General features: G+C 35.2%; 1 protein-coding gene across 6 annotated transcripts in view; it reads left to right on the forward strand.

Annotated features, from left to right (window-relative positions):
• Window positions 1-16,547, forward strand: part of Fbxw7 (F-box and WD repeat domain containing 7) — a 106,308-nt gene that overhangs the window by 42,406 nt on the left and 47,355 nt on the right. For 3 of the 6 annotated variants that reach the window (XM_048333759.1, XM_048333758.1, XM_048333760.1), the window contains 3 exons: window positions 521-649; window positions 5,385-5,434; window positions 6,131-6,700. In XM_048333759.1, coding sequence (XP_048189716.1) covers window positions 6,200-6,700 — 501 coding nt within the window. In that variant the 5' untranslated portion in view covers window positions 521-649; window positions 5,385-5,434; window positions 6,131-6,199. Of the gene's footprint in view, window positions 1-520; window positions 650-5,384; window positions 5,435-6,130; window positions 6,701-16,547 lie in introns of those variants that run through there. The other 3 variants (XM_048333761.1, XM_048333762.1, XM_048333763.1) reach the window with 3 other exon arrangements.

Raw genomic sequence — 16,547 nt, forward strand, 5'->3', positions numbered from 1 at the left:
TAGCATTCTACCACTTAAGCCACAGCGCCCCTTCTGGCCGTTTTCTCTCTCTCTCTCTCTCTATATATACATATATATATAAATAAACTTTGAAAAATTTTAAGCCTTTAGATTCTTAGATCTTTTTACTTCATTACTAAACAGGAAATGGGCTGATTGTTCCCCACCTTTAATACCTTTTAGCTCCTGGTGAGTTACCACAAATGTAACAGTGAGTGGAAAACCAAAAATCCACTTAAATTCTGAAATTCTGAACAGTAGTTGGGGTTGCTAAGTGTTTCATTCTTAGACAACAACACAAGGAATTCAAATTTATGTCATCTAAATTACAGATTACTGCATATCATAGGTTGATAGAGCCAAAACCTCAAGTATTAACAGTGTTACGGATCTAGAATATTAAAAAGTCAGCTAGTTATCAGCAAATAAAGCAAAATTATAAAAATTAGAAATGTCATATAGTCAAGAAAAATTGCTTTCTTGAAATGTAAAATAAAACCAGTGTTCATTGCCGTTGCAGATTGTTGACTCTGACATCAATTGACTGACTATGCATAAGATACATCTAGGAGTCTTGTTAAAACTGCAGATGATGACTGGGTAGATCTGGAGTGGGACCTGAGACTCTGCATTTCTGACAAGTTTCCAGGTGATGATAGTAGTGCTAATTGAAGACTAGATTTTTTTTTTAATAGCAAGGCTCTACTCTCTTTTTAATTAGTTGTTGTCCAATTACTGCTGAAACAATTTGTATAGTAGATTGCTATGATAGTGTCACCTCCCTGATGTGACTCTATTATAGAGTCCCAGTCTCAAGTTCATCTTCATGCGTATTTTCAAGTTAGACCTTGTTTGTCTTGAGTCATATCTCAAGTGTCTCGGCTTCATTTCCCACAATTTCATAACCCACAATTCAGTTTTAAGCCCAGAAAAGCTAAAAATCCTACGACAGGGACCATGGACAATTAAAATGTCTGCATGAGTTTTGGGGTGTGGTACAAGTTACCTAGACATGTTAATTTTGGGCCACAGTCCAGACTCATTGTCCATGACATCATGATTGTCATTTTGTGACTTCTGTTTTTTCTTGCTAACACAAGATCCGAAGCTACTCCACAGCTAAAGACTACTTTGCTAAGTGAAATGTCTCAAGTAATCTGAGTTTAAACATGACATTACTAGCTGTGGCAAATGACCTTAATCTGAGTTTGTTTCCAGTCTTGTAAAAATAGGAATCATGATTTTAGAGCGTTGGATTAAATGATTAATAGTTAGCATGATATCTATAATGAGCAATCTAGCTTTTTTTTGTTTAAATGGATACAATAGAAGAATCACTGAATATAAAATGGCTCTATACAGTTAAGCTTTTTCACTTGTATTTTGGTTTCTGTAGCTTGAGTAGCTGAATCTGTAGCTGAAAGGAGTGCATGATTTTTGTGTCTCTATTTCTTCTTGTTTTGAATTAGCTCTTTTGATTTTGTCTAGGCAAGAGGAGTAACTTGGGAATGAAGAAAACCTTCCCAGAAACTTAAAGATCTAAGAAATAGTCTTTTGAGTAGCTCTGTAAACCAGTGGTTTGGGAAAGCAGTGATCATCATCCTTATAGTCTTCCTAGTTATTTGAATGGCTTTGAGTTTAGTGGTAAAATCCTTCAGCAGCCCTCATTGTGATAAGGAATTTGAGTTGTGACCAATCCACAATGCTTCCTCTTAGTTTTAGATGAGTGTACAACACTGCATTGTTTGTACTAAAATTGAGGGTGTTTTGAAGTTTGAAAGTGTTTTACAACTGCTGCCTTGTTAAGTTTGTCCAGAAATACTGTTCTATAACCTGAAAAATTTTAAAAATTTCTTGTGTGGAAAACTACATATCGGTACATAAGTGATCTATTTTACTGATTTAATCATTGTGACAGGGTTGCATTATTTCTAACAAATAGACATGTTTGTAAGAAAGGCGTGGTGTTTCTATCTAAAAAATAATAGCCCTTAGTCTGTACTCAAAAGAATGGGAAAAAAGACCAGTCTTAAGTGGATTATAATGTATCTTTTTAGAATCACTCCTTTTGGCATTGTGGAATTTTGTGGTGGTGATGACTTTTGATTTTTGTTGTTGTTGTTGTTGTTAGATGAAGTCATCACTCAATAGGGATGGAGCCAGGCTGAAACGAAGTTCATTTAGCCAGGTTGCCAGGTTTCTTCTATACTTAGATAACTTCTAGAAAGTTTTAATATCCATACATTTCACAAAAGTTTAACTAGTATGTACTTTTCCTAATGGTTTAAAAATTATATTTATAGTTATTATGTCCCTGTGTCTGAGGGTACAGCTCCCTTTCTCTCCCCCATACACGCTTTCTGAAACCTATGGGCAGGACAATCTGGCAGTATCTTTCCCCATATGTCTGCTCAGTCTTCTAGCCAAGAATTTGAAGAGGAAGATTGAATGATTGTTTCTGGGAGTTTGTGAATAGTGAAGGTCTGGCATATTCATGTAAATGAGGTTATTGCTTAACTTCAGCAAGGGAAGAAATCTAGGCAGGAGTTTTTGAAGGAGTTGTTCACCTGCATTCAAATCGCATACTTTCCAAATGAAATCTCCTAAATGAGAATTAGAAATTTCTAATTTTCTTTTCCTTACCCCTTTCTACCTTCTTTTTCCTCCTCCTTTCCCCTTCCTCTTTCTTTCCTCTGTCACTCCCCCACCCCCACCCCATTCATTAGTTCTCATACTTTGAGTTGGTGATTGTGCAGCTAAAAATGACAACCATGCCTGTACTGGATTGCCCTGTAATGTTTTTGAGTGCTGAAAGCCTGTGATGATGATGTATATATGGATATACCTTATGGAGAAAGTAACGTTGTTAGATTAAGCTTCATTCTGGCATGAGTTATATATATTAAATAACCTGTAATCAGAATTGCACATAAAATTATCCATCAAGCTGTTTTTGTTTGTTTAGGTGTTTTTTTTTTTTTTTTGTCTTTTTTCTGTGGCTTTGGTGCTATTGTCTTGCTTGGACTTAAGATTCTTGGCTTTTTTGCTCATGTCTGGCACGCTAACATTTGAGCTACTCTTCTAGTCCAGCATTTTGGACTCTTGACATAACTGTCCTTGAGCCATGTTCTTCTAGGTCTCAGACTCCTGAGTATTCAGAATTGAAGACCAGCCGTGAGAGCTTGGTTTACAGTAACCTATGGATGAAAAATTTTGCAACCAGAAGCTTATAGGAACTTTATTTTCCCTAGGATGTGGAGTTCAGTATTTCTGCATTCAGTGGTTATAGCATCTTCATGAATATAATATTACAAAAAGAGGAAACTGATTTTTAATTTTTTTGGGGGCCAGTGGGCCTTGGACCTCAGGGCCTGAGCACTGTCCCTGGCTTCCTTTTGCTTAAGGCTAGCACTCTGCCACTTGAGCCACAGCGCCTCTTCTGGCCGTTTTCTGTATATGTGGTTCTGGGGAATCGAACCCAGGGCAAGCTCTCTTGCCACTAGGCCATATCCCCAGCCCGAGGAAACTGATTTTTAATCATGGTTATTTCTAGAGATTTTGGGTGTTGGGAATATTTTAAAGACCCTTGCCTCACCCCAAACTCTTGTTTCTGCTTGATTTAAATACTTGCTTTGGAATATTATATTGAGAAACCTAATTTTATTGTGGGTTCTGGTCAAGAAAGGTTAAGTGACATTAGCTAGTGTTAAGAAAAATGTCATACATTTTTGTTTGAAGATTGTTTGAATTTGCTGGTGATTAAAGAAACATCCAGTTTTCCTCCAGAATAATAAGTATCTGAGGCATATTGAGTGCTCAGTGAATATTTGTTTTAGAGTAATGATTTAAAAAAATTGGGGGCGGTCCTCCAGGAGTTTGAACTCAGGCCCTCATAGTTGTTCAGTTTGCTTGCTTTGCTGGTACTACCAGTGAATCATCTCTTCACTTCACTTTTTTGATGATTTTTATAGATGGAGTCTCACGAACTTTTTTGCCTGGACTGGCCCCAAATTGTGATCTTCTAGATTTTAGCCTGTGGATAACTAGGATTACATGCGTGAGCCAACAGAGCCTGGCTTGAATAATATTTCAATACTATAGTGATCCTGTTTTTGGAAAAGAAAGCAGTATTCATGTTACAGAATAATCTTTTAGGATTTTATTATGTTGTTATTGTAGACTGACATACATGAAAGATTCAGTTAGGTGTCAGTTCTTGCCTGCATTTTGCTTGAAGCTAGCAGTCCTGATCTCTTTGAGCCTGAAGTATACCTCAGTTGCTTTGTCTGTGAAGTGAGGAACATTTTCAACTTAAAGATTCCTTGGATTTCTTTTATTGATATTATTCCTGCCCTGAGTCATTCCCATTTTCATCATGTCCATTTGCCAAGAATTCTCACCAGTTTTTTCAGAATTGTGCAATATATCAAAATACATTACCTATCAGATTTTATAAGTTCAGTGTCAGTTATTGTTAAAATATGAGTTATATATTTGAGATGGTGAATTATGTATTTGACATGGCTTGACATTTTATCTATCTGTTAGAAATAAGAATATCCTGTTTCTGTTTTTCTAACTTTTTAGGGCATGGAATACTATTTATTGATGTATTTTTATATGACATAATGTTCTAAATCACACCAAGTTTTCTTTAATGAGGGGTGTGTGTGTGTGTGTGTGTGTGTGTGTGTGTGACTTTACTGTCTGGGCTGGCTTTGAGCTGGCTTTGGACCTTGATCTCAGCCTCCTGAGTATTTAGGATTACAGGTGTGAGCCACTGGCACCTGGTGAGAATTCGTTTTAAAAGCAAAACAAAATTTAAAATATGAAATATGTTCTGTCTGTATGTGTTTTAATTTTAAGGCCATGGTGTTTTAATTTTTTTAATGTGTATAATATGTTAGCATTATGTTAGGTAACCTTGAACTGTCCACTTAAGATACCATCCAAAGGTGAAGTTTAGCAATGAACCTTCTGAAAAGATGCTTTATCAGATTTTTGAGCTGAGCCTATGTTAAAGAACAAAAGTAAATATTCCTGGTATATAGAATTTGAGCAATATGGCTAGAAAGAAATACGTTTAAAGCATCTATCGTATTACTGCTTTAAAGGAAATTTGAAATACTGTCTTGCAGTTGATATAAAAATCATATTGTACTTACATAATTTCTTAAATGACATCCATGTTTTCACAAATTTTTATAAACATCATATTTGAGAGTACACACACATACTCTATCTCATGAATTCTTTCATCTTGGATATCTGGCTTTCAGTTTTTATTTATATTTATTTTTATCTTTGTCTTGTTTTTATGTTTTTGTGGATGAAGCTGCAGTGAGCATTTTCTGTATAATTTTTGTTTTGTTTTTTTGTTTTAGGATTGCTTCCTTAGGATAGATTGCCAGAAGTGGAGTTACTGGGTCAGAGGGTATGGACTTAAGAAATTTTTCTTTCTTTTTATTTAAAAATACAATTTCTAATTCTGCTGTCCAGTTATTATATTCACTGAGAAAAGGGAAAATTAGAACGATTGTTTGTTATAGGACTGTATCTGATAGCTAGATTCTGTGATCAGAAAAGTTTTGGGGAAATTTCCCAGATACGTAAACTTTCTGAATATGATTTACTTCGGCATTTCCCAGACTTCAGTGGGCATTGAATAATTTTTTTGTGATATACTTCTTGTTGTTGTTGTTTTGTTTTTGTTGGTCATGGGGCTTGGGCGCTGTCCCTGAGCTCTTCAGCTCAAGGCTAGCACTCTACCACTTTGAGTTCCACTTCCTGTGATATACTTCTTAATATTTTATAAAGTATTATACAGGGTAAGGGTTCTGAACTGATCCAAAACTTACTTGTTTTATTGGTTAAACTATATTTATGGATCAAAGCAGCTATATTAAACTAGGAATTATTAAAAAGGATATTAAAGCTGTTAGTAAGAGTCTTAAAAAGGCCCCAAACTTCCATAATTTATACTTCCTATGTTGATTACTAAAGACTATCATAATACCTAGAGAACATCAAATACTTTCACAGTCTTTAATGATACTTTGAATGTAGATTTACAACATGAGAGTAGAGATAATATTAATATATCAACATTTTTCCTCCCCTTTTCTCACAGAATGTGAAAACCTTTGCATCTTCTGATAGTCTAGCCAAGGTCCAAGAAGTAGCAAGCTGGCTTTTGGAAATGAATCAAGAACTGCTCTCTGTGGGCAGCAAAAGACGACGAACTGGAGGCCCTTTGAGAGGTAACTCTTCCTCAAGCCAGGTAGATGAGGAACAGATGAATCGTGTGGTAGAGGAGGAACAGCAGCAGCAACTAAGACACCAAGAGGAGGAGCTCACTGCAAGGAATGGTGACGTCGTCCGAGCAGAACCTAGGCCTGGAGACCAAAATGATTCCCAGCAAGGACAAGTGGAAGAAAACAACAATCGATTTATTTCAGTAGAAGAGGACTCCTCTGGAAACCAAGAAGAACAAGAGGAAGATGAAGAACATGGTGGTGAACAAGATGAGGAAGATGAAGAGGAGGAGGAAATGGACCAGGAGAGTGATGATTTTGATCAGTCGGATGACAGTAGCAGAGAAGATGAACACACACATAGCAACAGTGTCACAAACTCTAGTAGTATGGTGGACCTACCCATTCATCAACTCTCCTCCCCATTCTACACAAAGACTACAAAAGTGAGTATATTCAATTTACTGTAAACTTGACCTACTTTTATACCTCTATCTTAATTGAGGTAACATTATTTTCACAGTCTTTGTATTGCTGCTAAGTCTTCATATTCGTATTAAGACAGTGAGCTAATACTTGTTTTATAGACAGTATTACAAAGTATCACAGATAGCAGTGCTGATCATGGGTAATCAAAAAAGAAAAGGAAATTGATCTTGTTTACAATGAAAAATTATTCACATCAAGTTTTCTACTCTTTGTGCTGGGGCAAAAAGGGATTAGTAGTTTGTGTGGGGTATAGAATCTTTGGGTGAAATGTGATTTGTGTAAAGAGGTGAGGGAGCTTTACAAAATATGGCCAGCATGTTACTAAACATAAGTTATTGGAAATTGCCTCAAATTAGTTTGCTCCTTATCATTTGAAAATTAAGTAGGAATCATAAATATCCATGTAGAATTGATTAACAGGTTAATGATAGTTTGGAGCAGAATTTTTTATTTTGAATAATAATAAGGGATATTCTTGGGTCATATGATGTTAACTCTGTGGTTTCAAAAAAGTTATAACTTGGAATTATTAGTTGCTTAAGGTCTAAGCAAGTGAATGACAAAGCTAGTGATGCAGTGTATCTTGCTTAAGTATCAGCGTTCTGTCCCATAGACCGCAAGTATGAATACATTCAAATACTTTTTAACGTATAACAAGTTTAGGGCCCTTTCAAAATTCTACAAGCATATCAGTTTTACAATCATTTTGCCAGTGATGGCTCATATGTATGGTGGCTTATGTCTAATCACAGCCACTCAGGAGGTGATAGGATGGATATTTGAAGCCTGCCTGGACAAAAATCAGGAGACCTTATATAAAACAATAATTAAAAGCAAAAAGGACTAGGGACACTGCTCAAAGTTGTAAAGTGATTGTCTATAAGCCCGGTGTTCAAACCTCTGTACTACCAAAAAAGGAAAAGCTGTCCTTACCATACCCATTTAGCATTGGGATCTTTTTGTAGGAAAAATTTAAAGAATCCTGGAATTCTTTCATTGAGTAGTGCTGCAAAACAAAGTTTGTAAATCCATGAAAGATATAAAATAGCTTTTAGAAGTATATTTTGCATATTTATTATTTTTGTTGTAATTTCTCTACTGAACACTAGAGGGCCCTATAGTACCTTATTTCTATGATAGAGCTGCTTTTCATGGGTTTAAAAATAGTATGTGCTTGTCTCATTCAGAACTTGGAATTTTTGGATTAATTATATGCACTATCTTATATCTACAGAGGATTTTTATTTTATTTTAAATAACCCAATAGGTTTTTTTTTGGTGTTGTTGATTTGTTTGATTTTTGTTACAAAAATAGCAAAAAAAAAAAAGTGATGCTTGGAATAAAAGTCTACAAACTTACTGTGAGTTGGAAATTTAAGTATACATTTTGAAAAAGTATCAAGGATCTGCCTAAAATAAAAACTCTGCATGATTAATTGCTCTGGGTTTTCTGAGCATATATAGTAAGAAAAGAATGGCCTATACAGTCATTCATTCTTTTTTAAAAAATATATTTTTTAAACTTATTGTCAAAGTGATGTACAGAGAGGTTACAGTTTTCATTCTTTTTTTTCCTGATACCAGGATTTGATTCAGGACCTTGTGCTTGCTTAGCTGTTTTGGCTGGCTTGTTCACTCAGTTAGCTGGTAGACTACTTGTTGATCCATATTACCGGCCTAGAATTTTGCTGGTTGTTTTGGATATGGAGTCTCATAGACTTCTAACCACCATCTTACAGATCTCAGTGTCGTGAGTAGCTAGGATTATAGGCGTGAGCCACCAGCACTCACAGACAGTTTCATTTATGTCCAAACTAACCTTAGTGTTAGCATAGATTAGATTGTGAGGCCTACCCACAGAGGAACTAAAGAATATTTGAGCAGTTAAGTTGATGTTCTTCATTTGCTTCTGGCATCTTTTGGGGAAAGAAATGAGGTTTGTAGCCACAGGCCATAAGCATGTAGTTATGATGAAGTAAGCTGGTAGTAGAACATATAGGCCATTTCTAAGAAGCTATTCCAGTATTATTCAAAGTAGGACACTGGACTGGCTTACTGAGAAACATTTGGAGTGCTAATTAAAAATGCAGTTTGGGAAGAGGTAGGAACATAACTTGAGTGTTAGTGTTAGAGTACTTATCTAGCATGGCACAGGCCCTAGGTTCAATCCTAGTACTACAGGATACTTCAGTAAAACTTAAATACAGTAAAAAAGAATAGAGGAGAGGACAGAGAGAACAATAGATAGAATTTATGTGTGCACATATTATCTAATTTTATGTGGGGAAAAAAAAGAAAGTGAGTATGGTCCACAATTACTTAACCAGACTCTAGGATTAAGATGGTCATTTTTAATAAGTTCTCACATGATTCTTGTGTAGACGAAAGTTTGCAGAACATTGGCCCATAATTTAATGTCATAGCTAATTTGTGATAACAGTAAAAAGATAGTCTATTGAGTCATCTCAGAGAATAGTACATGTCATTCTCATACACACAGAACAACATACACATCCTTTTACATAGAAAGTTTTCACATTAGGTTTTTAATAGCTTATCTATAACAAGTATATTAGAGTGGTGAATAGTGGTAGTCAAAGGGTGTGATCTCTGAAGGCACACGGGGGGTGGGGGTCGGGGTGGTGTTCAAATACTCTTATCGCTGATTGTAAGTTGATCTTGAGCAAAGATTTAACCTCTTCATGGTGTACAGAAAAGGATGGTGGTAGTAGTATCGGTCACACTGTGTAATTAAGGAGTCAATGAAATAATATATGCAAGTTACTCGGGTGAGCGATTGACAGTCTTACAGTGTTAGTTTATTATATATTTCATAAGGGGAGTTAATTCTGTGGATCTATGCTAAAGTTAGTTTAACTAGTTCAGCATAAATAAATACTAGTTTCACTTGTTTAGCATAAATAACATATGCCAAAATGTTTTTCTTTCTTAAGGTACCCTTGTAAGTGAGTTGTAATTGTCCTACTGGCTTTTGCCTAAGTTAGTATGGCTTTTAACATAAGAATTTTAGCTCTTTGTTTTGTTAGTGCTAACTTTGGTCCCTAGCAATGAACTATTTATTAATGCTGAGATTATTGAAGGATTTTGGAAAAGAAACCTAAAAGAAAACTTCGATAATCTTGGAGTATTGAATCACGACATGAAAATGGTCAGAAGGACCTGATCTACTCCTAGCTACTCAGGAGGCTGAAACCTGGAGGATAGTGACTGAAGCCAGCCTGAGCAGAGGAGTCCTCAAGACGTCATCTCCAACTAACCCGTAAACTGCTGCCTGGAAGTGTGGCTCAAGTGGTTAGTGTGCCAGCCATGTGTGAGATTTTTGAGGCCTTGAGTTCAAGTCCCGGTGCCAGCATAAAAGAATAAAAGAAAATATTTGGGAGGGATGAAATACCTGGAAATACATGTTGTTTCTTAAGGTACGTGGGTGTTCTTGAGTAAGTAGCTGACACAGGAATAAATGAAAGGAAGGGAAGACTGGCACCTCTGTAAAATTTTTACAACTACACAGTGAAGAGATGATTATGTAGAACAATGAAGCATTAGTTTCTTGCAGTGTGAAATTCTCTGTTTAGAATGCATTTTAGAGAACACATCTTGTAAATGTTGTAACTAATAACTTTAACATAGGATATTAACTTCTTCCTTCTAAAAGTATTGTCAGTGAATCATCTTGCGTGTAAAATGTTAACCTCTAAATAGAAGAATGATGACTGTTTGCAAGGATCATGAGTGTTAACAATGACATTTAAGATTGTTTTAAAACTTTCTTCCTGCTTTATAAAAATGTGCTTTGCCATGTTGTCAGGTGATCTTTGCTGAAGCAGTTAATCAAGGTGGCCTCCATTAGAAACAGAAGTTGTTTTTAGGAGAGTTTGCTTTCAAAGTAAAAACATTTTTGTAGGTTTCTGTTTGGTCTTAAATGGCAGTTCCTGGCCACTGAAATCACATGCGAATAAGGATGAAGGTGCTGGTGAATCTGGACAGTGCTAAGAGTTATTTGCTATAGGTGTTGGTTCTGTATGTATGCATTATACATCTAATTTTCTATATAATGAGTAAAAGATTTAAATACGCTTAGGGACATCTGTGTTAAGTTTAATTTGGGTATTTATTTCTGATAATTTCATTCAGTTATCTTGTTCAGAAAAGAGTAAAACTCTTTTTTTTTTTTTTTTTTTGGCCAGTCCTGGGCCTTGGACTCAGGGCCTGAGCACTGTCCCTGGCTTCTTCCTGCTCAAGGCTAGCACTCCGCCACTTGAGCCACAGCGCCGCTTCTGGCCGTTTTCTGTGTATGTGGTGCTGGGGAATCGAACCTAGGGCCTCATGTATCTGAGGCAGGCACTCTTGCCACTAGGCTATATCCCCAGCCCCAAGAGTAAAACTCTTAAGAGTTTTTATTCTCTTATCAGTTAATTATCAAGTCTTTCATTTCATTTCTGTAGTATTTTTATGGTAGGTTTCTTTACCCCAGAAGGGTATTACAACAGAGCTTGCAAATTAATGTCTTAGAGAATTTTTACAAGTGCATTTAAAAATATGTTTACAGATGTTTGTTATCTGTTGTCCCTTTGTAAACCATCCAAAGCTTTGCCAATTACAACAAAAAGAAATATTTACTAAGCCCAGTAGCTTCAAAGGTCCTTATAGCTCCTGTTAATCTGCTAGTATTCTTGGACTACTTCTCCATCTTTGTGTTTCATGAACACTCAAATTGAGTATTGAGGTCTGTCTTAGCATTTCTTTTCTTTTTTTTTTTAGTTTCCTTTAAAAAAATTTTATTGTCAAGGTGATGTACAGAGGGCTTACAGTTATATATGTAACGTAGTGAGTACTTTTTTTTTTGTCAAACTTGTTATGTCTTTTAACATTTTCTTGTTTCCTTAACATTTTCTTGATAGTGTTTTACTTAATGAGAAAGAATGAAAACTTAGACTTCAGTTATAAAATAATATTGGTGTTTATCAGACAGTGCATATTGTTGAATATGTAGTGATATTAGCCACAGCCCATTCAGGAATGAGCCGTATGTATATGTGTATATATATATCCTTATTCTATATTTAATGTAAATAATGCTATGTTTAAGTTCTGTGCTAAAGTACTTTTATGAATATTAGTTTCATGTTTTTGTAGTATGCTACTGAAATATATGAAGTTGTGTTGTTTTCTGGCTTGAAATAATTGGTTTTTATTTATAATTGTATGAAAGCCTCAACAGTATTGAGAAAATTATCTAGCTAGCCCTTTAGTTTGTTACATTGTTACATTATCAACACACCATTTGATATTTTGTATTTCTATAAATTCAGCTTTGTAGTTTTCTTGGAGAAACCCATACAAAGTGTAGAATCATCAATTTGCTAAACCTTCTAAAGTATAGCTCAGCATACTTTTAGTTAAATTTTGAATAATATAATAAAACCACCTATATTAGTTATTGTTGACTCTTAAGGGAATTACTAATACTGTGTCCTCATTTATGGTTCTCTGGCTTGCAATAGTGTACTGAATTTTTACAAGAGAAATAAATAATTGAGAAATAATACTTAATTTAAAGATTGAGCTCTTTACATTTAAAACTTGTCTATAGTGATGGACCTTAATAACTACATAGTAAAGACATTTAATGATAGACTTTAAAGGCTTAAATAGTAAAGACCTTTTGTTTTTTACATTTGCATTTTGAGAATTGTTAAAAATTAAGTTTCAATAACTCAGTTTATTATTGTGAGGTTTTCGCATGACTGAAATACCTGTAATTACTGTCATTTCTGTCATACTTGACTTAAAGGTATTACTATAATAATCATCAACTAAATTCTTGGCGAGCAGCTGTTTAAGGCCAGTTTAACAGCTGGGATAACCCAGCCTAGACTGGAGAAGTTAAACTTAATTGTGAGGTAACTTATGTTGTACTCATTGAGGATTTGACACTGTACATTGTTGAAATATTTACAGAGTTTAATCTGGTGGTTGGATTTTTGTTTGAATTTAAACCTCTTTAAATGCCTAAGGAAAGAATGAGGAAAATGTTCCATTTCAAAGGTAACAACGGAAAGTTTTAGATAACAGCTATAGGAGTAAAACTCAAAAGTTCTTATTTAAAAAGTAAAATATTGTTTGAATATCACTATTTTAGACCCTTTAGTGAGTGAAAGAACATAATAGAAATACACAAATGATTATAGAATCAGAAAAAGCCTGTTTTTTCATCAATCAGCTTAAAGGATTATGCCTATGATTTTTTTTTTTGTCTCCTGGTAAGTGTTTTCTTATTTTACAGTGCAAACAAGGTGGCCTTGAACGCAGGCAGGATAGGTAACCTGAATTCAGAAGGCATGCTCAATACAAGGAGTTGGTGGGTGACTCCTCTAACTACTTAGAAGGTTGAGATATGATGATGGAGGTTCAAAATCAGCTCAGGCAGACAAGTCGGAGAGCCTCTCATCTCCATTTAAACAGCAAAAAGCCAGAAGTGGAGGTCTGGTTCAAGTGGTAGAGCACCTGCCTTAAGTGAAAAAGCGGAGCAAGGAAATATAGCCCCAAGTTCAAGCCCCAGTAGTAATAAAGAAAAAAAACTAAAGAGGAAAAAAGTATGTGTACATGCACGCATGTACAAACACACACGGTAACATTGAGGTTTTACCGATACTGGTGTTGGAACTTAGGGCCTCATACTCAATTAGCTTTCTTGCTCAGCATTTTGCTCGTTGTTTTGAAGATAGATTCTTCTGGACTTTGCTCTGTGGGTTGGCTTTAAACCACCATCCTCTGGATCTCCAGCTTCTCCATAGGTAGAATTGCAGATGAGAGCCACTTGGCATCTTGGAATCTTATTTGGATATATTATGTGGCAATGTTTCCCCTGTTCACTAAAGGAAGGCTTACCATACTAACAATCCAGGATACAAGAAGCTCTATGGTGCTGTTAGAGCTGTAATATTTACTTCAAGCTGAAAAGGACTTCTCAGTCATCTGCTCATGACTTGTCATTATGGAAAAGAAACTTTGACAAGTCTGCAGAAGTGTTGGTGTAAAATGAGGTGTGGTGCTACATGCCTTGGGCCCTGGACTCAGAGGTTGAGATATGAGGATTCTCTTTGACCCTTGGAGTTTGAGGCCAGGCTTGGAAACTCAGTGAGGCTGTCTCTCCTGGATCCCCCCAAATAATTTGTACGTGTACATAAACCTATATCTCCAAGTGCTTTGTTTTCCATGATTTAGGAATACTTTTTGTGAAAAATTGATAATCTTCTGCTCTTATGCTAATTGTCTTTGCTCAGCCTAGCCTTCTGTTTAATGATTTGAAAGAAAAGGTAGAAATCCGTTGATGTCATTACTCGTTAATGTCATTACAAGAGAACTAGAGTGCTTGGATATGTGCTGTACTTTTTTTTTTTTTGGCCAGTCCTAGGCCTTGAACTCAGGGCCTGAACACTGTCCCTGGCTTCTTTTTTGCTCAAGGCTAGCACTCTGCCACTTGAGCCACAGCGCCACTTCTGGCCATTTTCTGTATATGTGGTGCTGAGGAATCAAACCCAGGAACTCATGTATAGGAGGTAAGCACTCTTACCACTAGGCCATATTCCCAGCCCCTGTGCTGTACTTTTACAAATACTCATTTGGTCATTATTGTGTTGTTATATATAACATTTGTATATAGTTTTTTACCTGTATAAACTTTCAGAAGTAAGAAAATCAGGAAGTGTTTATTGGGCAAAATATATTTGTTGCTTTATAGAGATCATGTTTGAATAGGTTCTCTCTAGTTGTGAACAAGTTCTCTCTAGCTGTAGGCTTTCTAGATAGTCTTGGGAGTTTAAGACTTTAGTTCTCAAAAATGCTAAGATTCTACAATACTTCTAGCTTCATTTTTAGATGAATGTTTTGACAGAATTAGTGCAAGTCTTTTCTGAAATATGTAGATACTGTATTTGTTCCAGTGTTATGTGTATATATTAGAATCCCTTTCCTAGGGGCTTTAGAAACTAAATATAATAAAGTGTAGATGACTTTTTAAAATCCTATTTAAGCAGTAGTAGTAATCATAATGACAGTGGAAGTTAGTATTCATTTTGTTCAGATTCTACCTTTTTTATATAAATGAATTGTTGGGACACAGAATTCCATTTAGGGTTAGGTTTGCTGGGGTTGCAATGCCTCGTATCGTCCAGTTGAGGGCAGCTGTTTACCAATTTATAAAGCAGAATTAGACCACTTTGTGCTTACCAAAACCTAGGATTTAGTGTAAAACAATCTTCATTTTTTTTTTTTTGCTTCCACTATTTCTGGTAAATTATTTCTATTATGAAGGAAATCTAGATTTAGGAAAACTAAGAATTTTTTAGTTCTTTAGAAAATGAAAAAGTAAAGTGTAAAATCAGATGTTTTAATTTTCTCAGTCCAAGTTCTTTTCCAATTCCTAATCTCTCCAAGATCAGTCGCCAATGATACCAAGATTTACACTTATTAATACACATGACTTTAACTTTTATTAATTCATGTGTCTTTAAAGTTCCTTGAGGGCGTTTAAGCTTATATATTTGGTATTTTTTAAATGTAGAATGAATATTAAACTTAACACAATACCCTCCAAGTTCTGTTCATTTAAGTATCATTTAGGTTAGATTTTGTTAAAGTAGATATGATAATAACTAGGAGGCAGCTATATTCCATATGAGATTTTTAAAATGACATAAACTATGAGTAAGGTATGGCATACAAACAAAAAGATTAGTTCTATATTAGAAAGTAAAGTGAATGTCAAAGGAGATGCTTAGGCTCAGATGAGGTTAGTTCATATTTACCTTAAAGAATATTAATACTATTAATACTCTGGTCTCCCAGATCATTCTAATTTTTTCCCCAATTTTAAGAATTTATAGATTTCCTGTACCCTTATACTATCTCTTCTTAACCCTTAGTATCTGATGGGATTCTTTAGCAGTGAGATTTCTATTATCATTTACTTTCAATTACTAAATTACTAAAAAAAGAAAAGCTATTGTGGTTGAATACTTCTAACAAAAATTTAATGTTTTAATCTTGTTTAATGCCATTCACTAAATTCAGAATACCGTGTGGCCATTACCATTTTCTGTTTCCAGAACCTTTTCGTTTTTGTAACTGAAAATCAGTGCCAATTAAATATTAGCATTTTCCTACTCTACCTATTCCTGACAAGCACCTTTCTATTCTTTACCACAATGAATTTTACTATTCTGAGTTATGTATATGGCATTATGTAATACATCTTTTTGAAATTGACCTATTTTGAATAGCATAATGTCTTAATTTTCATTCATTGAGACATGGTTAGAATTTGCTCCTTTGGGAAGGCTGGATAATACTCTGTTGTTTGGATATGCCACAGGTTATCTGTTCATTCTATCAATGTGTTAAGTTGCTTCTACCCTTTGGTTATTGTAAATAATGCTGTTAGGATTATGGCTGTACAGATATCTTCTCAGGTCCCTGCTTTGATCTCCTATGCGCGTATATACAATGTTGGGTTTATCATTGCGCGTATATACAATGCTGGGTTTGCCATGTGATTTTGTGTATATTTCTTTTTGGACTTTGTTACTGGTTTTTACAGCAGCAACAGCCATTTTACGCTCCCACCAATGATGCAGAAGGATTCTAATTTACCATGTCTTGGCCTCTGCTTGTTACCATTTTTGTTTCCTTTTCTTTTAAAAAATAGCTGTTGTAAGCTGGGTGACAGTGGCTCGTGCCTGCAACACTAACTACTCCAGAAGCTGAGATCTGAGGATTGTGATT

This window comes from Perognathus longimembris, chromosome 24 (genome assembly GCF_023159225.1).
Source record: "Perognathus longimembris pacificus isolate PPM17 chromosome 24, ASM2315922v1, whole genome shotgun sequence".
Classification (NCBI taxonomy): domain Eukaryota; kingdom Metazoa; phylum Chordata; class Mammalia; order Rodentia; family Heteromyidae; genus Perognathus; species Perognathus longimembris.